This window comes from Phyllobates terribilis, unplaced genomic scaffold (assembly GCF_046119375.1).
Source record: "Phyllobates terribilis strain yellow unplaced genomic scaffold, ASM4611937v1 Scaffold_5__5_contigs__length_657084704, whole genome shotgun sequence".
In the NCBI taxonomy this organism is placed as follows: Eukaryota; Metazoa; Chordata; class Amphibia; order Anura; family Dendrobatidae; genus Phyllobates; species Phyllobates terribilis.
This window is the reverse complement of record NW_027362765.1, coordinates 365,806,292-365,831,040: the sequence shown is the minus strand read 5'-3', so window position 1 is coordinate 365,831,040 and position 24,749 is coordinate 365,806,292. Positions and strand designations below refer to the sequence as shown.

At 47.2% G+C, this 24,749-nt stretch overlaps 1 protein-coding gene across 3 annotated transcripts in view; it reads right to left on the bottom strand.

Moving 5' to 3' along the window:
- SORCS1 (sortilin related VPS10 domain containing receptor 1) overlaps positions 1–21,895 on the bottom strand; it is a 951,041-nt gene extending 929,146 nt beyond the window's left edge. For all 3 annotated transcript variants that reach the window (XM_073684756.1, XM_073684757.1, XM_073684758.1), the window contains exon 1: positions 20,859–21,895. In XM_073684756.1, the coding sequence (XP_073540857.1) occupies positions 20,859–21,749 (891 nt within the window). In that variant the 5' untranslated portion in view covers positions 21,750–21,895. The remainder of the gene's footprint in view (positions 1–20,858) is intronic.
- Positions 21,896–24,749: the final 2,854 nt, after the last annotated feature.

The following is a 24,749-nucleotide window of genomic DNA, read 5'->3' as shown; positions in this document are numbered from 1 at the left end:
GCAGCACATAAACGCATGATCACAATGGCCATAAATCAGACAAAACCTACAAGAACCCTATGTTATCTAAATGCACTTTTGCTTTTCACTTATTTAGTTACAGGAGGGTTTATGTTCATTTTGTTTCTTGTACATTTTGTCATTATTACCAATGTAGAATGTTCTCCATATTAGAACTACTTTCTTGTAAATGTTTATCTCACCCAAGTGCTGGATTGACAGCAAAACTGCTCAGTATCACTTTATAATGTTCTCCATGCAGTTGCTTTCTAGTAAGTGTTTATCTCACCCCAGTGCTGGATTCACAGCTACACTGTACGTTATAATGTCCTCCATGATCCTATGGCATGTGAACATGTGCTATATAGATGCAGGAGATCAGAAGTCCCTTGTGTGTGTGTTTTTTTTTTGTATGGGAGACGTCATAGCAGCTAGTCACCTCCTACTAGCTCAGAGACAACTGAAGATCAGAGATAAAGCCTGCTGAGGGAAAATCTAGTAAAATGCAAGTCATATAATGGCCAGAAATACTCTTCATGTAGAAACTACTGCTTATTCTGAACAGTCATCTGAAATCACAGAAATGCTTAAAATCTCATGTTTTTTTCAGTCCTCAATCTTTTTATACTTTCATGATCCCTGAAAATTCCGTGAAAAGCTTCTTTGAAACCTGTAGATTTGAACTCAAAGAGTCAAGGGGAGGAAGAGGTGAAGGATTTTTGCCGTGCTCTATTTTAATGGTTTTTAACTTTCTGGCTCTTGAGAAACTCTAAGTCTCAACATGTTATAGCATACCTTGACAGCCGAAGGCAGAGAGACATAGTCTTCCATCAGCCATAGGGCGAATACCATTGTCTGAATGAAAAGATGTCCTTAGTAGTAAATCTCACTGGAGACATCTTCAGTCAGGTCTAATGAGACACAAGAATGGAAATCCAATCCAACCCCATCAATAAAACTCAATCATTTACAATCTTCGCCATAAATTATAATCTCGACTCCAAATGAAGCATTTCGCATTTCGAGAACCAAGATAGAAAAATCATCCCCAGGTCTTGAACTTCCTATCCGCTGACCTCCAGAGATTGAGGTGGTCCGAGCCATCAAGTGGTCTACGTGTAATTACAGGAACCTTCCCGACAGTCGCTCTATTGACTCTCTAACCCTCCTTGTTGGACTCGTCCTGAGAATTTGGCCTGGATTTCATCTGTATGAAGGGATCTGTAAACGGGGGTGGGGGGGTGACCTTGTACGGCTAATGTGATTATGGTGTAGGCTTTCCAGAGGAACATGAATTAATTGGATAGTGTTCAATGATCTCAATGTCTGCCAACACCGAGAAACAATCAGTTTACTTCTTCTTCATATAATTATGAATAATGAATAATAAAGCTGAGAACGGACTGTTCACATGGATCTCAGCGAGAGGCGGGATGCGCCACTGACCTGGAAAAAAACCACCACTAGATTATGATGATATCTGCGGTAATTCTACAATGGAAACATTGTATATAATGTAACAACAGGGGGCTCCATGTGTCAAGTGTCTCCCACCAGCCCTCACTTTGCTACATTATAACTAGGTTCTTACAAATCCTTATGTGTAGAACAGCCGAGCTTCTGCCCATCATCTCCACCGTCTGCGGACAGGAGCTCTGGTACCTACAAGCCCCATGATGCTTCACCATTACGGTATCAGCATTGCTTCTATCTCTATATTCACGGATCATCTTAGAGGGGATGTCCACTACTTTCACATTGACACCCTATCGGTAGGATAGGGCATCAATGTATGATTGGCCGGGGTCCCGCACGGGGCACCCCCGGCGATCAGCTGTTATCGGTGCCGGTGGCTGGAAGTACTTACCTGCGGTGCTCGGCCATTAAGTTGTAGTGGCCGGCGCGGGGTATCCTGCTAGCTGACAGCATCCACCTGCAGGATATCAGATGCATGATATTTTAATAATAATTTTATAATAATATTTTTTATTTCTATAGCGCCAACATATTCCGCACTACTTTCCATATTAGATATTTTGATATTTTCTGCTGCTCTCCATGGGTTTCATATTTCTAATAAATAATTTCTGTTTTCCGCTAGATAATAATGTATTTTTTTTTTTTAGAAATCCCTACTTATATTAATGGGCTTCCAGCTCCCATGTGCTCCCCATCCCCCCGACTGTGTCCCCTTGAGTTTCTGTAAGTTCCTGGCGCTGCGTCCGTTGCATCCATCGGTATTTTATACCTCTCTTATATTTTGGTTCTTACACCATGTGTATAATATGCTTCAGCCTAATTCACCACCACTGCCCGCGCCGACCATCTGCCGCAGTTGGCTGACCTTCTCTTCCAGGATTCGCCTGCTCTCAATGTCTCAGGCAGTTTTAGCATTTCCACAGCCTTCAACAATCCTTCCATGCAATAATCCAACGGAAGAAACAAAACTAGAATGTCCAGATAACATGAGATTTACAGGACAGATGTACCGCCACCTGGTGCACAAAATTATTTAATAAGTTATTTAATAAATTGGTGATGTTACTGGAGCTCTGGAATGATCGTCCTGTAAACCATACAGTGGATAACTTCCTGTATTCTTCCTTTCCACAAAGTATTCCACCCCACATTGTACAAAACATCTCCTACAATACCTAATTATAAGCGCCATACAACGTGACACCCTAATAATAATGCCATGTGGTGACCAAGTAACATTTCCATATGATACATTGTTTTAAAAAAAGAAAAATACATTGTACATAATAACCAAATTAGCAAAGCCTCAAGTAAATGCCAACATACACTGTCTAAATAATACCGTCATACAGTGATCAAATTATACCATCGCCTGGAAAACATTGATATATATAGTACTGCAACTACTATTCACTGCAAAATGATGCAATGTACTGTACAAGATCTAAGTAGCAATGTCACACTATGCCTAAGAAAATACCAACACACATTGCATAAATAATACCGCCATACAACATTTGCATGAATAACATTTCCATTCATTGCTGTTTATGCTATTCAATGTAAGATAATACTTTGTATAGGAAGTTAGCAGCGCTGCCAAACTGCGCCTTAGCAAATGCCAACACACACTTCCTAATTAATACCGCCATATTATGGTCAAAAACATTCATACCATTACCTAAATAACAATGATATACAGTGCTTCCATTACTATTCACTGCAAAATAATATATTACACAGGACCAAAGTACTACTGCCATACAGTGTCTAAGAAAATGCCAACACACACTTCCTAAATAATTCTGCCAAAAGGGACCAAAAACATATTAGCACCATTACCTAAGTAATACTGCTATATAATGCTGCCAGACCTTTCATTGCAAAATTATATACTGTACATGAGCTAAGAAGCATCAATAAGTAGTAAATACCAACATATACTTTGGAAAATAAAACCGCCATACAATGACCAAATAACATATTCATAACATTGCTTAAATTACTAAATTGCTACGCTATATAGTGCTGCAATCACCGTGCACTGTAAAATAATGTATATAGATGGCGAAAAAAAAGACTGCATTGCTCTAATATGCGGATGGACAGAGGGACAGAGGTGTCAGAGGTGTTGCCCCCTGATGGCCCCTGCGCTCCGCGCTATCGCAGGCATGCAGTACCGTGCAGTATGCGGCCGGCCGGCTGATCAGTCAGTGCACACCATGTCCTGTGATCTCCTGCATAATTGACTGGACGGATCTGCTGCAAAGTTATTAAATGCCCTGGAAAATAATAGTCTTCATTATTTAAAGACGAGCGTGAAGGAAGCCTCGTGCCAAGACGCCTGCGGGCTGCACCGGCTGCAGAGTGCGGCTCCGACCGGCGCTCCTCCAGGAACAATATCCTATAATTCCATTAGGCCGCATCTACTTATTCCATTAAGTGTTTATTTAAAGATATCATTTTATTTTATCTCCGCTGCCTCACAGACGTGTAAAGTCCTCACCGCACAGTCCGAGCGACTCAGAAACACATTTATAGGAAATTAACTCGGAATTTGCAGCTGATGCAGTAAAGGTAACGGCGACGGGGCCAGAATACACATTGTATGGACTGTGCAGGTGTGATGGCAGAGGTGAAGGAAGACGGGAGACTTTCAGTGAACAGGGGCCGATGGTGCAATAAAGTCAACTACATCTGTACACTGCTTATCATAGAGATACATGTGCCCCATAGGACACATCAGGGGTCTTCTAAATATCAGTCTCCAACTGGTGATGAAGAAAAACTTCTGGAATCATCTATCAGTCAAAGTCATGGGGGAAGATCAATAAAATCTCACATACGGAGACAATAATGCATATATAAACACACGTATACTGTACATATATACTGTGCGCACTAATACAGTACACACTTACACACTGTTCACACATACAGTACAGACCAAAAGTTTGGACACACCTTCTCATTTAAAGATTTTTCTGTATTTTCATGACTATGAAAATTGTACATTCACACTGAAGGCATCAAAACTATGAATTACCACATGTGGAATTATATACTTAACAAAAAAGTGTGAAACAACTGAAAATATGTCTTCTATTCTAGGTTCTTCAAAGTAGCCACCTTTTGCTTTGATGACTGCTTTGCACACTCTTGGCATTCTCTTGATGAGCTTCAAGAGGTAGTCACCGGAAATGGTCTTCACTTCACAGGTGTGCCCTGTCAGGTGATGGGACAAAATCACCTGGGACAAAATCACCTGGGACAAAATCACACCTGAACAATGCCTGCGACTAGTTTCTCCATACAGGAGGCGGCTTGAAGCTTCATCATTAACAAAGGCTAAATAAATTTTAGCAAACGCCTTCAATACTTTTCCCTGTGTAGTTTTTCATTATTGCACTGGGCAAATGTATGAGGCAGATATGGAAAAAATGCTACACAGTAAAAAGCTTAAAAAAATAGAAATGCTATTTTTTTAATCAATTAACAAAGTACCAAGTGACTGAACAAAGAGAAATGTTTATCCCATCTGGGTTCTTGCACACAGTCAGGAATTTTGTATGATTATAATCAGGTTATTAGTATCCAATTATACCCGACAGGTGATAATGATTATTAATACCAGATGCAGTTTAAAACATTGTCATTAAAGGGGCTGTCCACCTTTGGGGACAATATTTTATTATATGCCTATAATTTGGACTACACGTCATTTCTGCAGTTGGGTTTCTTAAAAATGTTGCTCTGTTTGCCTTCTATAGCTTCTGTGCTGCATTGTCTATTGGTGCCGGGAGAATGAGGTAACGGAGAATCTGTCAGATGAGCGGCAAGAAGAAAGCCATTTTTGAAAACAAGCTAGTCCCGTTTGCAGTTTGCTATAAGCGATGTAGGGGACACCACGAGCATGTGGAGGATGGGGCTTTGGTCAGAAAACTAGCATTGCAAAACCCTGAAAACAACATCCCCACAGTCACACATGTTGGTGGCAGCATCATGCTGTGGGGAGGATTTTCTTCAGTAGGGACAAGGAAGCTGGTCAGAGTTGATGGGAAAATGGATAGAGCTAAATACCAGGCAATCCTGGAGGAAAACCTGTTATGACCATCAACGTCCTGCCAGAGCTACAATGGAGGGTTTAGATCAGAGCATATTCCTGTGTGTGAACGGCCCAGCCACAGTACAGACCCAAATCCCTTGAGAACCTGTGACAACACATGAAAATTGCTGATCACAGACATCTCAATTGAGAGTGATGAGCGAGCATGCTCGCTACTGCTTGGTGCTCACCCGAGCATCTCACTGCTCGAGATGCTCGGCGCTCGCCGAGTATTTCCGGGTTGCTTGGGTGGGAACTCGGGTCCCCTCCCTGCATGTTTGGCGCCTTTTAGAGAGCCAATGAACATGCAGGGATTGCCTGCCATTCACTGTAATGCCGTAGCCATGTTGGTTGTGGGCATTACAGTGATTGGCTGGCCGCACAGCGTCATCAGGTGTATATCTGACCTGGCGCCGCCATGCTCATCACAGTCACTCCGGATCAGACAGTGTAGGGAGAGCTGCTGCTGCTGAGCTAGGGAGAGATTTGATCGTGTATTAGGTAGTGTAGGGAGAAAAAAATGTACATTGCACATATCCATCTTAACAAACAGTCCTTCTGAGGACTAATCCATCTGCAGAGATATCAGGCAGGCAGTGTATATAGGCAGGCAGGCAGTGTATATAGCAGACTGCAGTGCATATAGCACAAGAGGCTCCATTCCAATTCTGCCTTCTGCTGCTGTTAGATATTTCTATACAAAGGCCCAGGTCTCAGGGGCGAGGAATACTTTTCTTTGGATCTTAATCCGCATTATTTGCTTAAAAAGCAATCCAATCGGTTATTTGCTTGTTGGCACTGCAGAATACAGCCAGGTCCTTTACATATTACAGCACTAAAAATTCAGCTATTTAAAACTGTGTTTTCTCCGTCACACGGATCACATATACGTTGTCAGAAAATACTGCCATTTCTGGCCTCCATTTTTTCAGTGTGTCAGTGAAGCAATTCGCAGCAGTTTGCTGTTCAAACTACTTACCTACAGGCCAGGTATTCAAAACTCTGTTTTCTCCGTCACACGGATCACATATAAGTTCGCTCCAAACTCAGTCATTTGTAGTGAGCGTGGAAGACACTATCCTCCATTTAAAGTGGGCAAGGCACGTGGCAAGGGACGGGGAACTGGACGTGATGGTGATGGTGCATGCAGAGGCCGAGGACAAGGCCGTGGGCAAGCCGAAATTGTGCCACAACAAACACCCACATCTTCTCGCCTGATCTTCCTGTCCCAATTTCTAGGGGACCGCAGCACACCACTATTGAACCCAGAGCAGTGTCAAAAGGTTGTTGGTTGGATAGCGGATAATGCTTCCAGTCACTTAGCCACCACCACCACCACCCTGTCTTCCACACGGTCAAGTCTCAGTAGCCATGAGTCTGGACCGCATATTCCTCACCCTGATCCTCCTTCCTCACACCATGCCGAGTGCCCAGAGACAACTGATCCCACACTTGGACACTCTGAAGAGCTGTTCACTTTTCCATTTATAGATTCGGGCCTCTCGCCCGGTCCACTTGAAGCGGGGCAAGAGGAGATCGCGTGTAGCGATGCCTAAATATTTGAGTAGCCACGGTCACACGAAGGCGACAGTGGGAAAGTGTCACAAGAGGTGGACGATGATGAGACACAATTGCCAGAAAGTCAGGAGGAGGACCAGGGTGCGGAAGTGGAAGACGAGGTGGTGGATGATATAGTAACTGACCCAACCTGGCAGGAGGACATGCAGAGCGAGGGCAGCAGCACACAGGGGGAGGGAGGCAGAGCACCCCAACAGGCAGGAAGAAGCAGTGTGGTGGCCGCAGACAGAAGGCAGGCAACCGTTCCCCGTAACACCAGCACGAAGGAAGTTGCCAGTAAAACTGTTAGGTCTTCCCGAGTCTGGTTGTTTTTTAAAGAATCTTCCGATAACCCCAAAAAGGCCATTTGCACCACCTGCCAGGCCAGCATCAGCAGGGGTGGCAAAACGACCAGCCTGACCACAACCAGCATGATCAGGCACATGGCAGCAAAGCACCCGACTTTGTGGGCCGAACCCCAGGGTCCAGGAACAGTGTCTGCGGGTGGTACCATTGCTTCTTCCGCTGTTGTGCATGCAAGCCAATCCCCTGTCCATGGTGCATGCAAAGATGCCTCCTGCCCTGCACCTGTCGTTGCACACTCTCAAGTAGCAGCATCAGGAAGCACGTCCATGTCCTTGTCCCAGCACAGCGTTCAGTTGTCCATACCCCAGTCCTTGGAACGCAAGCGCAAATATGCAGCCTGATGGCGGCGGCTGTACCTCGGTACTTGGTCCCCAGCCGCCACTATTTCTCCCGGTGTGCCATCCCCGCATTACACAAGCACATGTCCCAAAACATTAGCCGTGCTCTCAACAACGCAGTTACCGGTAAAGTCCACCTAACCACGGACATGTGGACAAGTGCTTGTGGGCAGGGACTGTACATCTCGCTGACGGCACACTGGGTTAACATAGTGGAAGCCAGGACCCAGTCAGACCTTGGGACGGAACACGTCCTCCTGACGCCAAGGATTGAGCAGCCCTACGTCAATCAGGGTTGCCCCCACGGTCTACAGCTCCTGCACCTCATCCTCCTCAGCCTCCACCTCCTCTTCAGCCTCCATCTCCGAAATGACCACATCAGTCAAAAGCTGGAAGCACTGCAGCACTGCCTCGGCTAAGTGGCAACAAGCTGTGCTGAAGCTAATATGCTTAGGTAAAAAACCGCACAATGCTGAAGAGTTGTGGACAGCTCTGAAAGAGCAGGCAGATCTGTGGCTCACAACTCTGACCCTACAGCCAGGCATGGTCGTGTGTGACAATGGCCGGAACCTGGTGGCGGCTCTGAGGCGAGGCGAGCTCACAAACGTACCATGCCTGGCCCATGTGCTTAACCTCGTGGTTCAGCTGTTTCTCAAATCCTACCCGGAGCTGCTGGATCTGCTTGTTAAAGTACGTCGCCTGTGTGCCTATTTTAGAAAGTCAGCTACAGCTTCCGCCGCCCTTGCCGTGTTTCAGCAGCGTTTGCAGCTTCCGCCTCACAGATTGGTGTGTGATGTCCCCACGGGTTGGAACTCTACACTGCAGATGTTGGGAAGGATTTGTGAGCAGAAGAGGGCAGTTGTTGAGTACCAGCATCAACAAGGCCGTCGATATTCAGTTCAGACTCCACACATAAGACCTCATGAGTGGACATGGATGTCAGACATATGTTCCATCCTCCAAAACTTTGAGGACTCCACCAAGATGGTGAGTGGTGATGACGCCATAATTAGCGTCACCATCCCGCTTTTCTGTCTTCTGAAACGGGTGATTACACACAGCCAAGCCTCATCTCATCCCAACGTGGATTGGGTAACAGTGAGGAAGAGGAGGAGGAGGAGGAAGGACAGGAGTTAGTTTCATGCACTATAGACGGTACTACCTGCACAGCTGTCATACCGTCTGTTCAGCGTGGATGGCCAGAGGACAGAGAGGAGGAGGAGGAGGAGAGCATGGTCAGTCATCCTCTTGGTGAAGACACGGAAGTCTTGCCTGTTAGTAGTCTGGCATGCATGGCTGAGTTTATGTTACGCTGCATTTCCTATGACCCTTGCGTTCTCAAAATTTTGGGTGACAGTCATTACTGGTTGGTGACACTTCTAGACCCATGCTACAAGGAGAATTTTATATCTCTTATTCCTGAGTTGGACAGGTCTAGAAAAATGGGGCTGTACCAGAAGGCCCTTGTTGCGGAAAAAATTCCCATCTGAAAATGCTGGCAGCAGAGGGCACACTTCGTTGGACAACCAAGGAGTACAGGCGAGAGAGACACAACTTCAATCCAGCAGAGGCAGGGGAACACTGTCAAAGTTCTGGGAGAGTTTTCTCAGACCCTCCCATCGCACAGGCGCTGAGGCGTGGGGTACTCTCACAAGGAGTGCAAAGTTTGGGAAGATGCTGAGGGAGTACCTTGCCGTACCGTACCAACGTCCTCCGTGATTCCTCTGTGCCTTGTAATTATTGGGTATCCAAGCTGGATACGTGGAATGAACTGGCTCTCTATGCCTTGGAGGTCCTGGCCTGCCCTGCCACCAGCGTTTTATCAGAGCGGGTTTTTATTGCCGCTGGTGGAATTATAACTGATAAGCGCATCCGCCTGTCAACTGAAAATGCTGACAGGCTGACTCTTATAAAAATGAACAAGGGCTGGATTGGGCCAGACTTCTCAACACCACCGAATGATAGCAGCGTAACATAAACTCAAATCCAGTGTCTTTTCTTGGGAGGTGTATTCCCATGCACCTTTTCACACCCACACATGGGTATACGCTTCCTGATTTTGTCTATTTGCTCTTGTCCTTCTCCTTCTCCTCATCCTCCACCACCATATCACCAGGGTGACCGTGGTCCGTGATGCAACACCCACATAATTTTTAAAGGGTGTTTATGATGCCCGTGAAAATTTTTTTTTATACAGTATGTTCATGTATACCCCCCAGGGGTAAATGTTTGTCAGCCCATACACTTAGTGCATGGCATTACAAGTATAGGAGGCCCGCTCCTTTCTAAGGGAACATTTTTTTATGATGCGCTCCTCCACGTCTCTTCCAAGGGGCATTGAAGTGCCTCCAAATTTTTGGCAGCCCTTGCATTCACTGCATAGGCCAACACTATGGGAGACCCTCTCCTTTCTAATGGGAACATGTCATATCTTGTTACTGTGGCCCTGCTCCGTGTGTCTTTAAATTCTTAGTGGGGTTTTTCCTAAAATTGGTCAGCCGTTAGACTCACTGCATACCCTATAACTGTATAGCAGACTCTCTCTTTTCAAATGGGAACATGTCGTACTTGTTACTGTGGCCCTGCTCTGTGTGTCTTTAAATTCTTAGTGGGGTTTTTCCTAAAATTAGTCAGCCGTTGGACTCACTGCATACACTATAACTGTATAGCAGACCCTCTCCTTTCTAATGGGAACATGTCGTACCTTGTTACTGTGACCCTGCTCTATGTGTCTTTAAATTCTTAGTGGGGTTTTTCCCAAATTTTGGCAGCCCTTGCAGTCACAGCATGGGCATTACCACTATAGGAGACCTGCTCCTTTATAATGGCAACATTTTTTTTTACTGAGACCCTCCTCTATGTCTCTTCAAAGGGGTATTGGGTTGTGTCCAAATTTTTGGCAGCCCTTGCAGTCACTGGATACGCAATAACAGTATAGGAGACCCACTTGTTAATAATGGGAGCAACAAAGCATAGCCGGCTGATGGCTCTCTAACAATAGCGAGGGCTGACTGCTGGCCTTTTAAGAATAGTAAGGGCCATCTGATGTCCCTTTAAAAATAGGCTTTATGACTTTCAGAGTCCCTCCATCATAAATAAAAAAGGATGTGTCTGATGATGTGTCACAATGTGTCTGATGATGTGTCACACACCACATTGCCAGATAAGGTTGTAAAATGTTAAAATGACATTTCCCGGTGAATGCATTTGTCTTAAAAAATAACGTAAAAAACCCAAAACAATAGGAACTTTCTTTAGTATAAAAAACAGCGTCACCAATTTAACCTCAATGTAATCACATTGTTTAGCTCATGCACCTCCTCCTCCATCTCCGAAATGACCACATCAGTCACAAGCTAACAGCACTGCAGCACTGCCTTGGCCAAGCGGCAACAGGCTGTGCTGAAGATAACATGCTTAATGCTTAGTTGACAAACCGCCCAGTGCTGCAGAGTTGTTGAAAGCTGTAACACAGCAGCCTGATCTGTGGCTCTCACCAATGTGCTCGACCCGAGCATCGAGTACCGAGCATTTTAGTGCTCGCTCATCACTAGTAATATTCCAATCTCACTGAGCGAGAGCGAGTGTGCAAAGAAGACGGGCAAAATGTCACCTCTAGATGTGCAAAGCTGGAGAGACAGACCCCAAAAGAAAGCAGTAATTGCAGCGAAAGGTGGTCCTACAAAGTACTGACTCAGGGGGGCTGAATACTAATGCAAGGAACAATTATCAGATTTATATTTTTTAAATAATTAGAAAACCCTGTATCATTTCCTTTACACTTCACAAATATCACAAACACTTGCTACTTTGTGTTGTTATCTCATATAAAATCCCAATAAAATACATTTAAGTTTGTGGTTGTAATGTTATAAAATGTGGAAAAGTTCACAGGATCTGAATTCTTTCTTAAGGCACTGTATCCATAACAGTTGCTTTCCTGCAGTATCACAGCATTCATAACTACCAATGTCTCTGCCTCCAGTAAAAGAACAATTATAGTGACGCCTCTCACTGGCTCCATCACATACCAAGGAGCTTTCCTGGAAGGAGAAAGAAGTTGTGCTGTAGTGCTGGAGGCAGGAGCAGTGCACAAGCCACACTGCAAGCTGCAGCAACAGCGCCTCTGGAGGACCTGCTCAGGGGTGCATTCATTCCTCCTGTCACCTGCAGGCCTGTCTTCAATAATAGCATCTCATGAGTGGTCAGGTCACTAACCTTAACAAGAGCAGAAACGCTTTCCTGAAATACTCTGTGCCGCTGAGCGCCTTTGTTTTCATTCCCTCCTCACACCTTACACTGCCCCCGTCACCTACAATCTTATATAATATTATCACATGACAGCAGCACAAGGTCAGCACAATCATTTTCCTGTAATACTCTGTGCTGCTTGTACCATGCTGCTTCAATAATGGAACTATTGGTCTAATTATTCAGCATAGTCCTCTGCTGAAATACTCTGTTTTGCTGGAGTGCCTTGCACCTTCACGTACAAAATCCCAGTCTCTGATCCCTTACAATATCAGCATACTCATTTACTGAAATACTCTGTGCTGTTGTAAAGGGAGTCCACCCCAAGTCCTGCTGCATCAGGTGCTTTCACTTCTGCTACACTTCCTCCTCTTAAAGGGGTGTGCTCATCTTCTGTGATCAAGAGCGCACGGCTTCCCTGCCTCCAGCTTCTGGCTTTCCGGGGGACGGTGAGCTCCTGAAGGTTCACAATAAATATAATGTAATATATAATAATGTAATATAATGTTGGAGCACTCAAAGCTGAAAGGGTGAATCCACCAATCAGGCATGGAGCGCACTTGTAAATAGGGATGAGTGGACTCGTAGAAGTTCGGGTTCTGGTACCCTACCCAAAGTTTTTTCCAAAGTTCACTTCAGGTACCAAAACTTTACCCGAACTTGAACCAGAACCCGAACCCCATTGAAAACAACGGGGACCCGAACTTTTCAGCTGGAAAATTCTCTCTCTCTCTCTGAATGAGTCTCCAAACATTGCACCGGATTTCCAGGAGACGTCCATGTTCGGAGTTCAGCATCGGACACCGGAGTCCAGCACCGGACACTAACTCTTGATGATTGACAGCTCGGACCGGTGGCTTCGTGGTGACCTGGTCCCAACCGCGCGCCCTCCAATGCTGAAAGCTAAGACAGTTTTATCTCTGCAGCGTCGGAGGAGTGCAGGGGCAGAGAAGATGATGAAATCCATAGAATCAAGCTGTAAAGCTGAAAGCTTCCAAGTGCAGGTGCAGCTGCTTTCCTAGGAAACTGATCGTCTCTGGCAGACTGCGGAGGTGGCCGGTAACATAGGCAACGAGCAGCGAACTGCAGCATCAACAATCCCGAGAACAGAGAGGATATTTAATAAGAGATACACTGCAAAGCTACTCGTTTTTAGAAGCACTTTGTAAGTTTACCCATTTAACAACATGATGCAATCCCTTATTCCGTGCTACACCTGACACTCTCAACTCTGCTATATCTATCACTCTTAATACCAGGGGCGGACACAGACTGTAGTGGGCCCCTGTGCAAGAAATTTTTGGGCCCCCCCCCCTGCCCTTCATAGGGCAACAAAGTTATGTAAACATAACCCCCCATGTGCATCTCTCATCCCCCCCATGTGCATCTCTCATCCCCCCCATGTGCAGCTCTCATCCCCCCGTGCATCTCTCATCCCCCCCATGTGCAGCTCTCATCCCCCCGTGCATCTCTCATCCCCCCCATGTGCAGCTCTCATCCCCCCCATGTGCATCTCTCATCCCCCCTCCATGTGCAGCTCTCACCCCCCCGTGCATCTCATCCAACCCCCCCGTGCATCTCATCCAACCCCCCCGTGCATCTCTCATCCCCCCGTGCATCTCTCATCCCCCCGTGCATCTCTCATCCCCCCATGTGCATCTCATCCGCCCCGTGCATCTCTCATCCCCCCGTGCATCTCTGATTCCCCCCACTCCTAGTTAATTAATTGTATTTAAAAAAAAATAAAACTTGTTATACTTACCCCCATGCGATCCCTGCAGAATCCTGGCGCTCGTCCACGTCGCTGCCACCAGGTTCTCCTGACTTCCGGCCATGTGACGGCACCATCACATGACCGGAAGTCAGGGGAATCATGAAGGCGCTGCCGCAGCAGTGCTGCACTGCTACACAGATGAAAGCAGCGCTGAGATGTCCCGGCGCTTAGCGCTCAGCATGGGGCCGGGGGCCCAGGGCCGGCTCCAGGTTTTTGTGGGCCCCGGGCGAAAGAGTCTCAGTGGGCCCCTTTAACACATACCACGATTCATGATGCACAGATACCGCAGATAATATATATATATATATAGTACAATGCAAAGATTTCACTTCTTACATGAGTGATATCTTTTGTAAATTCCACAATAGCTCAGAAACCAGTGAATCGCTCCACACAGTATACTGGCCCCCATATAATGCTCCATACAGAATACTGGCCCCCATAAAATGCTCCATACAGGATACTGGCCCCCATATAATGCTCCATACAGGATACTGGTCCCCATATAACGCTCCATACGGAATACTGGTCCCCATATAATGCTCCATACAGGATACTGGCCCCCATATAACGCTCCATACAGGATACTGGCCCCCATATAATGCTCCATACAGGATACTGGCCCCCATATAATGCCCCATACAGAATACTGGCCCCCATATAACACTCCATACAGGATACTGGCCCCCATATAACGCTCCATACGGAATACTGGTCCCCATATAACGCTCCATACAGGATACTGGCCCCCATATAACGCTCCATACAGAATACTGGCCACCATATAACACTCCAAGCAGGATCCTTATAATGCCCCATGCAGGATGTCACACACACCCCCCTCCCTTATAATGCTCCATGCAGGATGTCACCCCCCCTTATAATGCCCCATGCAGGATGTCACACGGTGTAAAGGCGTTACCGCGCCCTCTGACCTGAGACGTCACAGTGCAGCCGCCGCGGAGGATGCAGGAGCTGCTGCAGAGGCACGGGGAGGGGTAAGTATTGTGCCGGGTGCCGGTGCCCTGAGCAAGCTGGGGGGGGGCGGGCGCTGACACCGCTATCCTCCGCTCACGGGTCCAATAGCGCAGGGGGTGCCCGACGTTGAGGGCCCCCTGCCGCCTGCTCAGGGCCCCGGCATTTGCCCGGGTGCGCCGGGTGCTGACGCACAAGAGGGGGGCCCCGACCGGCTGGGCCCCATACTGGAGTCAGGACAGTCATGCCCTGATGGCGGCCCTGCTGGAGGCTGGAGGGGCCCCCTCTCTCTCGGGGCCCTCGTTCAATGAACGGGCTGCATGGGCGGTAGGTCCGCCCCTGCTTAATTCAGAAACATCTGACAATCTCACCATTCTACTGTACATCTGCTACATATGAGGCAGCTCTGCTACATCTGATAATCTTCATTCAGCTACATTGTACTCTCTCAGTGCTGCGATATCCTACAGCTCTCAGTTTTGCTACATCAGGCACTCTCAGGTCTGCTACATCCCAAGCTCCCAGCTCTGATGCACCTGTTCTGCTACCTCTGACACCACCGACCTCTGCCTTTAGTCCAGCTAAATTTGACCCTCTCAGTGCCTCTATAGGTAACATACTCTCAGCTTTGTGATTTCTGACAGTCTCAGCTCTGCTGCATCAGACTCCTTGCTCTGCCACACCCTACACTGTTCGGCTACCTCTGGTAACCTAAGTTCTGCTATATTCAACCTCCTCAGCACTTCTGTATCTCAGCAGTAATATATCTGAATATACCTGGCAGATGGCTCAGCCACATCTGACACTCTCAGCTCTGCTACATCCCAAGCTCTCAGCTCTGCCACACCCTACACTGTTCGGCTACCTCTGGTAACCTAAGTTCTGCTATATTCAACCTCCTCAGCACTTCTGTATCTCAGCAGTAATATATCTGAATATACCTGGCAGATGGCTCAGCCACATCTGACACTCTCAGCTCTGCTACATCCCAAGCTCTCAGCTCTGCTACACCGGATACTGATCTGCTACCTCTGGTGACCTCAGTTCTGCGATATTCAACCTCCTCAGCACTTCTGTATCTCAGCAGTATTATATCTGAATATACCTGGCAGATGGCTCAGCCGCATCTGACACTCTCAGCTCTGCTACATCGCCTTATTATTCCACAGTAGAGCACACAGAGGCGTGCTGCTGCAATAATAGATGATTTCTCAGATTTACATGCTAGTGATGAAATGTTTCTCTACATGTGTCCTACACCCGTGTGATTCATATGTATGAGCCCTGCGGCACATGAATAATTCCCTGATAATCTCATCATGATGGAGAAGCTGGAAATACAACATATATAGACACGGACGGTAATGGGATGGCTGCAGTCACTCCGGTGACGGACACATTACAGCCATATAATAACTATAAACAGATATTCTTATTTCATTACACTGCCCCCTTCTGGCCACATCCGGTAATGTTACACTATAAAAACTTCTGGATAATTAGTGAATATCTATTCATAGTTATATGAAAGTTTTTGACGCAATTTTTGCTAAATTACAGCAAAATGCTAAATAATGAATAGTTTCAAAGGATAAAAAAAGAGGAATAATGGATTTTTCGGGACGATCTGCAGTAACGCACGCCGCCCATGGACAGGGATGAGACGATTTCTAATAGAAAGCAGTCATTTTTTTCTATTGTCACACAACCCCTTTAAATAGCAATTCAGGCTTTTTTCCCCTCCACTCAGACTAACTGCAGTACTTGCCAGGTAATCTTTTCATTAACGGTTTTGTTACTTGTAAAATATTACAATTTTGTAAGGAGAAATCAGCTGACAATGTGCTGGCTACAAAGTAACCTATCTGAACAAGCAGAGCTGCAGTGTAAAGCATGTGGGAAAGGCAGAGCAGCAACAAGAGACTTTAAAATGAGACATAATGTGGGTTTTGGACCATCTTAGACTTGAATAAAAGACAATGAAGTAAAGTAGAGTTACATATCAGGGCTGTTGCTTAATAGAACTGAGGTGCAGTATAAAGCATGGTGGAGAGACTAATAACCATCAGAGACCTCATGATGAAACAAGAGAATGAATTTCAGACTAAACAGAGGGAAGCATTTCAGGCAACCTCAGACCCGAATGGGTAATGCTGCTAGGCTGGAGTTGCTGAACTGCAATGTAAAGCATGGTGGAAAGAGCCCAAGTCACAGAGTGAACCTACAGTAACTGATGAAAAGGGGGGATGGATTTTAGACTTTATCACACTCCACTACATGGAGTTGCTAATCAGAGTGGCAACCTAATGAAACAGAGTTGCAGTGTCAAGTATGGTGGATGTGCAACCCAATTTTCAGAGCTGAAAGGACAAAAGTATAAACGTTCAGATACATCTTATATAAAGAGGTGGAAACAAAGTATCTAATAACTGAAGCTCATTGTGTGATGAAAACGTGAGGAATATCAAAGACAAGAAGAAATAAATTCATATAGAATCCGTCCCCTAAATAGAAGCGACAAAAACAAGAGGAACGGGAATAATTCTCCTCTATAATCCGAGAGGAGAGGAATTAATGGAAATGATCAAAAGAAGATCGCAAGACGCCGATCATAAGAGTGAGAGTGTATCTATATAATGTATATAGTGACCGACTCCATAATACTACATGACCGGGCACCAAGGACCCATGCCAGAGGTAAGAAAGGTAAAAACCCACAGGATAGCAGACGTGTGACGCTGTACAGCCGTGGGACGGGTGGATGGATGGATAGATAGATAGATAATAGATAGATGATAGATAGATAGATAGATAGATAGATAGATAATAGATAGATGATAGATAATAGATAGATGATAGATAATAGATAGATAATAGATAGATGATAGATAATAGATAGATAATAGATAGATAATAGATAATAGATAGATAATAGATAGATGATAGATAGATAGATAATAGATAGATGATAGATAATAGATAGATACTAGATAGATAATAGATGATAGATAGATAATAGATAGATAATAGATAGATAATAGATAGATAATAGATAGATACTAGATAGATAATAGATGATAGATAGATAATATTGATATAGATAGATAATAGATAGATGATAGATAGATAATAGATAGATAATAGATAGATACTAGATAGATAATAGATGATAGATGGATAAATAGATAGATGATAGATAGATAGATAATAGATAGATAATAGATAGATATGATATAGATTATATAGATATGTATCTAGATACATGGCCCACAGTTATAGGGGATTGGGTGTACCCCGGGGGTACAGTGCTGCCGGTATCTGCAGTGATTGGAGCGGGTTCTGATTCCGGCACCTTAACCCTTAAATGCTTTGATGGACAGAGACCAGGCATCTAAGTGGTTACATAGAGGGCTCCATCTTTCACATTCCCATTGGGCCTCTACAATATGTTCATAGAAACCTGATTGGTTGTTGTCTGGGTAATCAGGGGTCTGTGGTGGGTCACATGTTTGAACTCTGTTATAGGGCCCCAGGATTTGTATCACTGATGGACACAGACAGAAGAGGACACTGTGCTAAAATAAGTCGATAACTCCTCATAATGCACAATTCCAGCTGGTTTGGAGGTGATAGTGGCCTCCAACCTCCTGGCCCCCTGTGAGGCTGCACAGGTTGCACCAATGATATGTCCCCCAGATACCTATGTTCCCCCTGTGGGGTCCACATACTGGCGGTTATGGAGCCTGGATATAGGAGTCATTCTGGTTTCCAGCCTTCCTTCTGCTGTTACTTCTCAGAATCACTTTGTGTGGAAACAATAAATCAAGCATCAAACTGCATAACCTCTACAGTCAGCAACCACAAGTCCCAGCATGTCTCCCTGTCTGTAGGACATTGCAGCATTAGATGGCGTATTCTGCTCCCACTTCTGGAGTCAGTCAGGATTCCCAGCAGGTGCCAGCACCCCCGACCTCCAGCCTCCTGAGACCCCTGATTAGTGCATGCAGAACTGTATGACACGGGGGCTCTGGCACTGGCAGGGCATGCTGGCACTTGTGGTCTCATACTACAGAGTTCACTAGATACCAGGGAAGAAGCTGCTGAAGCCACAACCTGCAAGAGAAGGGGGCCACTAACCAGACTCCTTGGAGATTACTTTGTGATACTTTGTGCCAGTATTAGTCCATAGTCACAGACAGAAGCAGCATATATTATGGCTCATATCGGCAGTTAACCCTTGCAGCTCGATCACTGAACATTATAGACCCCCCAGGTAACCCACAGTATGGTGTGCGGCTGCAGTGTGGGGGGATCCTGTGCAATCATTGCAACCGCCGTCCACACACCATGTTCTGCTCTATGGACACCAGGACTCATCAGTGACACTTTGTAAGAACAGAAAAGCATAAAACATGTTTACATGGTGCCGCCATGCGTTATACAAGGTGGACATTATACAGACACATTACAGCACTAGGAGCAGGTCTGTGGTATTATGGGATGTCAGGAGAGAAGTCCTGGGCACATGGTAGAACTTTGTGTTGCGTTTGATACAATGTTTGATAATAATAAACATTAATAAATCATAGTGGGAGCTGGAACTATCCTCACACAGTTTACCACCTTGTGGCCTCAATACACAGCAGATTATACTCAGTCAGTGCCATTACAGAAGACCAAAAGAAGCCTAGAGACCGACGGTACAACACAGCAGATGGGGGGACTCGGTCTCCCCCCATAAGAGATGATTCACTGATGGATATGGACCAACTGGAAACACTCAACTCCACTGTACAGGGCACTAGACGCAAGAGCTCACACTCACCAGGAGGTTATGTCACATACTGGATGTACAAGCAATAAAGCGACCTCTGAAGACCCAAGAGAAGAGAAGACAGGAGAGGTAAGAGGAAAGGAGGAAGAAGGAAAAGAAGTATGAAAGGAGGAGCAAAAAGGAAAACAAGAAAGAAGAAGAGGAGAAGAAGAGAAGAAGAGGAAGAAGAAAAGGAAGAAAAGAAAGAAGAGGAGAAGAAGAAGAGGAAGAATAAGGAGAAGAGGAAGAAGAAGAGGAAAAAGACGAGGATGAAGAAGAGGGATGAGAAGAGGAAGGAAAAGGAGAAGAGGAAGAAGAAGAAATAGAAGAATAAGATGAGGAAAAAGAAGAGGAGGAGGAAGAAGAAGAAGAGGACGAAGAAGAAGACAAAGAATGAAAAGAGCAAAATGAATAAAGGAAGGAGAAGAAAAAAGTAGAGGGAGAAAGAGAAAGAACAAAGAAAAGAGGAAAAAGAAAAACAAATAAGAGGACAAAGCACAAGAATAAGGAGAAGAAAAGGAGAAAAAGAGGAAGAATAAGAATGGAGAAGACATAGGATGAGAAGAAGAGGTATAGAGGACATAAGATATTTCTACAGATGGAAACATTCAGAGCAGAAGAGAAGACATTGCTGAAAATTGGACACATGGTTACAGGTAAATGAAGAAGAGGAAAAGAAAGAAGGAAGAAAGTAGAATGTGGAAAAAGAAAGTGAAATAGAAGAAAAAGGAAATATGATGGGAGAAGAAGAGGAGTGGACAGAGAACAATATATACAGGAGAATAAGATGATAGATGAGATGGAAAAGAAGTAGAAGTGGAAGTGGAGAAAAAAAAGGAATAGAGTGGTAAAAGAAGAAGACAAAGAAGAAGCTGATGTCTGATGTCTGAATCCATAGTGAGCAGAAGACACCAGCAGAGCAGACACTGGAGACACATCGGTCAGATGTGGTCACAAGAAGGAGATTGACGCCTAATTACCATTTGATTAGATATGGGCAAACATGCAGAAGGGAAAGACACGGAGACCCCAAAACATGACATCTAGAAGATGCGACGATCACCAGTAAACAGAAGAGAAGCCTGAGGAATCCCCTACTGATGAGTGAGACCCTGCAGATCCAGCATGGGGTCAGCAGAGCCGGCCGTGCTGATGGCCCAGTCTCCCCCAGTGGCCCAGTCCCAGGACCCCAGTACTCACACTGCTGTTGTGTCCGGACCAGTGCACCATGGCTTGGTTGTGAGCAGAGTCTCCAGTCAGAGCAAACGTTGTGCTGCTTAACTTCAGCTCCTCCACACGAAAGCGGCTCACCCTGTCCGGGTCACCGGGCTGAGCTCGGGTCACCCTGCGCCCCTCGGCTTCTCTGACCCGTCTCCCTGCCCTGCTGGGCATCTCCTGGGAGTCTCTGGCCATGTGCCCACCTGGCACTTGCTGGTGTGTCAGGCTTGCTGCACCTGTGAGGGGGTCGGTGGCCATCACTCCGCTCCAGCTGTCACCATCATCGTTCTTAGCCCCTCCAAATTGTTCAGTTTTCACCTTGTGACTGGTGTGTGACCCCCAAAACTGCCCATCACCCACAAACTGGACAGTGCTGTCTGTGGCATCAGTCCCAGCACCCCCAATCGGATCAGTCAGTTCTTTCTCTGCATCCATGAAGTCTGGCTCTGCACCCACATTGCCCCCTTGCCCCCCATTCGTCTCTTCATTGGCCACCTCACCGTCCTGATTAATCCATGAATCCAAAAAGCTGGCACCGGCCTCCTGCACCCTGTCACCAGCCCCTTCATATCCATCAGCCCAATATCTGCCATGTGCCCCTGGATCCGTCCTGCTCCAGGCTCCAGGGTCCCGGCCATCCTCCAGCTGACCACTCACCCTCATGTGCCCAGCATTGCCAAAAGTCTCTGGCCAGTCCCCTGGCGCTGCCCCCTGCACCCTGCTGTCCATGTGCCCAGCACCTGTGCCCTGCAGGCGGATGTGGTGGCGACAGGAGGAGCAGGTCAGGTCTCCTTTGCCCTCTTTTGCCATCCTTACAATAGTGGTCAGGAGGAGCAGCAGCCCCCAGGCCGGGAGACCCCCCAGACCTCCCATGCCAGCAGCTTCTAGAGGTGCTCCCCTCTCACTCCAACTCCATAGAAGTTTCTCCGCTCAGTCTGGATAGAGCAGCCGAGGAGGGAAAAGGATCTTCGTGCAGAGCTGATGGTGTCGCTGGGGTTTTGATGAAGGAGCTGGCAGACAGGGGTGGAGCTGGATGGAGGGAGAGAGAGGGAGGATGGAGAGCAGAGGATGGAGAGAAGAGGAAGGAGAGCAGAGGAAGGAGAGGAGAGGACGGAGAGCAGAGGATGGAGAGCAGAAGAAGGAGAGCAGAGGATGGAGAGAAGAGGAAGGAGAGCAGAGGAAGGAGAGAAGAGGAAGGAGAGCAGAGGATGGAGAGGAGAGGACGGAGAGCAGAGGATGGAGAGAAGAGGAAGGAGAGCAGAGGAAGGAGAGCAGAGGAAGGAGAGCAGAGGATGGAGAGAAGAGGAAGGAGAGCAGAGGAAGGAGAGCAGAGGATGGAGAGAAGAGGAAGGAGAGCAGAGGAAGGAGAGAAGAGGAAGGAGAGCAGAGGATGGAGGAGAGGACGGAGAGCAGAGGATGGAGAGAAGAGGAAGGAGAGCAGAGGAAGGAGAGCAGAGGACGGAGAGCAGAGGATGGAGAGAAGAGGAAGGAGAGCAGAGGAAGGAGAGCAGAGGATGGAGAGAAGAGGAAGGAGAGCAGAGGAAGGAGAGGAGAGGACGGAGAGCAGAGGATGGAGAGCAGAAGAAGGAGAGCAGAGGATGGAGAGAAGAGGAAGGAGAGCAGAGGAAGGAGAGAAGAGGAAGGAGAGCAGAGGATGGAGAGCAGAAGAAGGAGAGCAGAGGATGGAGAGAAGAGGAAGGAGAGCAGAGGAAGGAGAGCAGAGGATGGAGAGCAGAGGATGGAGAGGAGAGGACGGAGAGCAGAGGATGGAGAGAAGAGGAAGGAGAGCAGAGGATGGAGAGCAGAAGAAGGAGAGCAGAGGATGGAGAGAAGAGGAAGGAGAGCAGAGGAAGGAGAGCAGAGGATGGAGAGCAGAGGATGGAGAGGAGAGGACGGAGAGCAGAGGAAGGAGAGAAGAGGACGGAGAGCAGAGGATGGAGAGAAGAGGAAGGAGAGCAGAGGAAGGAGAGGAGAGGACGGAGAGCAGAGGATGGAGAGCAGAAGAAGGAGAGCAGAGGATGGAGAGAAGAGGAAGGAGAGCAGAGGAAGGAGAGAAGAGGACGGAGAGCAGAGGATGGAGAGAAGAGGAAGGAGAGCAGAGGAAGGAGAGGAGAGGACGGAGAGCAGAGGATGGAGAGCAGAAGAAGGAGAGCAGAGGATGGAGAGAAGAGGAAGGAGAGCAGAGGAAGGAGAGAAGAGGACGGAGAGCAGAGGATGGAGAGAAGAGGAAGGAGAGCAGAGGAAGGAGAGGAGAGGACGGAGAGCAGAGGATGGAGAGCAGAAGAAGGAGAGCAGAGGATGGAGAGAAGAGGAAGGAGAGCAGAGGAAGGAGAGAAGAGGACGGAGAGCAGAGGATGGAGAGGAGAGGACGAAGAGCAGAGGATGGAGAGCAGAGGAAGGAAAGCAGAGGAAGGAGAGCAGAGGATGGAGAGAAGAGGAAGGAGAGCAGAGGATGGAGAGAAGAGGAAGGAGAGCAGAGGAAGGAGAGGAGAGGACGGAGAGCAGAGGATGGAGAGCAGAGGAAGGAGAGCAGAGGATGGAGAGAAGAGGAAGGAGAGCAGAGGATGGAGAGAAGAGGAAGGAGAGCAGAGGAAGGAGAGAAGAGGAAGGAGAGCAGAGGAAGGAGAGGAGAGGACGGAGAGCAAAGGATGGAGAACAGAAGAAGTAGAGCAGAGGATGGAGAGAACAGGAAGGAGAGCAGAGGATGGAGAGAAGAGGAAGGAGAGCAGAGGAAGGAGAGGAGAGGACGGAGAGCAGAGGATGGAGAGCAGAAGAAGGAGAGCAGAGGATGGAGAGCAGAGGAAGGAGAGCAGAGGATGGAGAGAAGAGGAAGGAGAGCAGAGGATGGAGAGAAGAGGAAGGAGAGCAGAGGAAGGAGAGAAGAGGAAGGAGAGCAGAGGAAGGAGAGGAGAGGACGGAGAGCAAAGGATGGAGAGCAGAAGAAGTAGAGCAGAGGATGGAGAGAAGAGGAAGGAGAGCAGAGGATGGAGAGAAGAGGAAGTAGAGCAGAGGAAGGAGAGGAGAGAACGGAGAGCAGAGGAAGGAGAGGAGAGGACGGAGAGCAGAGGATGGAGAGAAGAGGAAGGAGAGCAGAGGATGGAGAGAAGAGGAAGGAGAGCAGAGGATGGAGAGAAGAGGAAGGAGAGCAGAGGAAGGAGAGCAGAGGATGGAGAGCAGAGGATGGAGAGGAGAGGACGGAGAGCAGAGGAAGGAGAGAAGAGGACGGAGAGCAGAGGATGGAGAGAAGAGGAAGGAGAGCAGAGGAAGGAGAGGAGAGGACGGAGAGCAGAGGATGGAGAGCAGAAGAAGGAGAGCAGAGGATGGAGAGAAGAGGAAGGAGAGCAGAGGAAGGAGAGAAGAGGACGGAGAGCAGAGGATGGAGAGAAGAGGAAGGAGAGCAGAGGAAGGAGAGGAGAGGACGGAGAGCAGAGGATGGAGAGCAGAAGAAGGAGAGCAGAGGATGGAGAGAAGAGGAAGGAGAGCAGAGGAAGGAGAGAAGAGGACGGAGAGCAGAGGATGGAGAGAAGAGGAAGGAGAGCAGAGGAAGGAGAGGAGAGGACGGAGAGCAGAGGATGGAGAGCAGAAGAAGGAGAGCAGAGGATGGAGAGAAGAGGAAGGAGAGCAGAGGAAGGAGAGAAGAGGACGGAGAGCAGAGGATGGAGAGGAGAGGACGAAGAGCAGAGGATGGAGAGCAGAGGAAGGAAAGCAGAGGAAGGAGAGCAGAGGATGGAGAGAAGAGGAAGGAGAGCAGAGGATGGAGAGAAGAGGAAGGAGAGCAGAGGAAGGAGAGGAGAGGACGGAGAGCAGAGGATGGAGAGCAGAGGAAGGAGAGCAGAGGATGGAGAGAAGAGGAAGGAGAGCAGAGGATGGAGA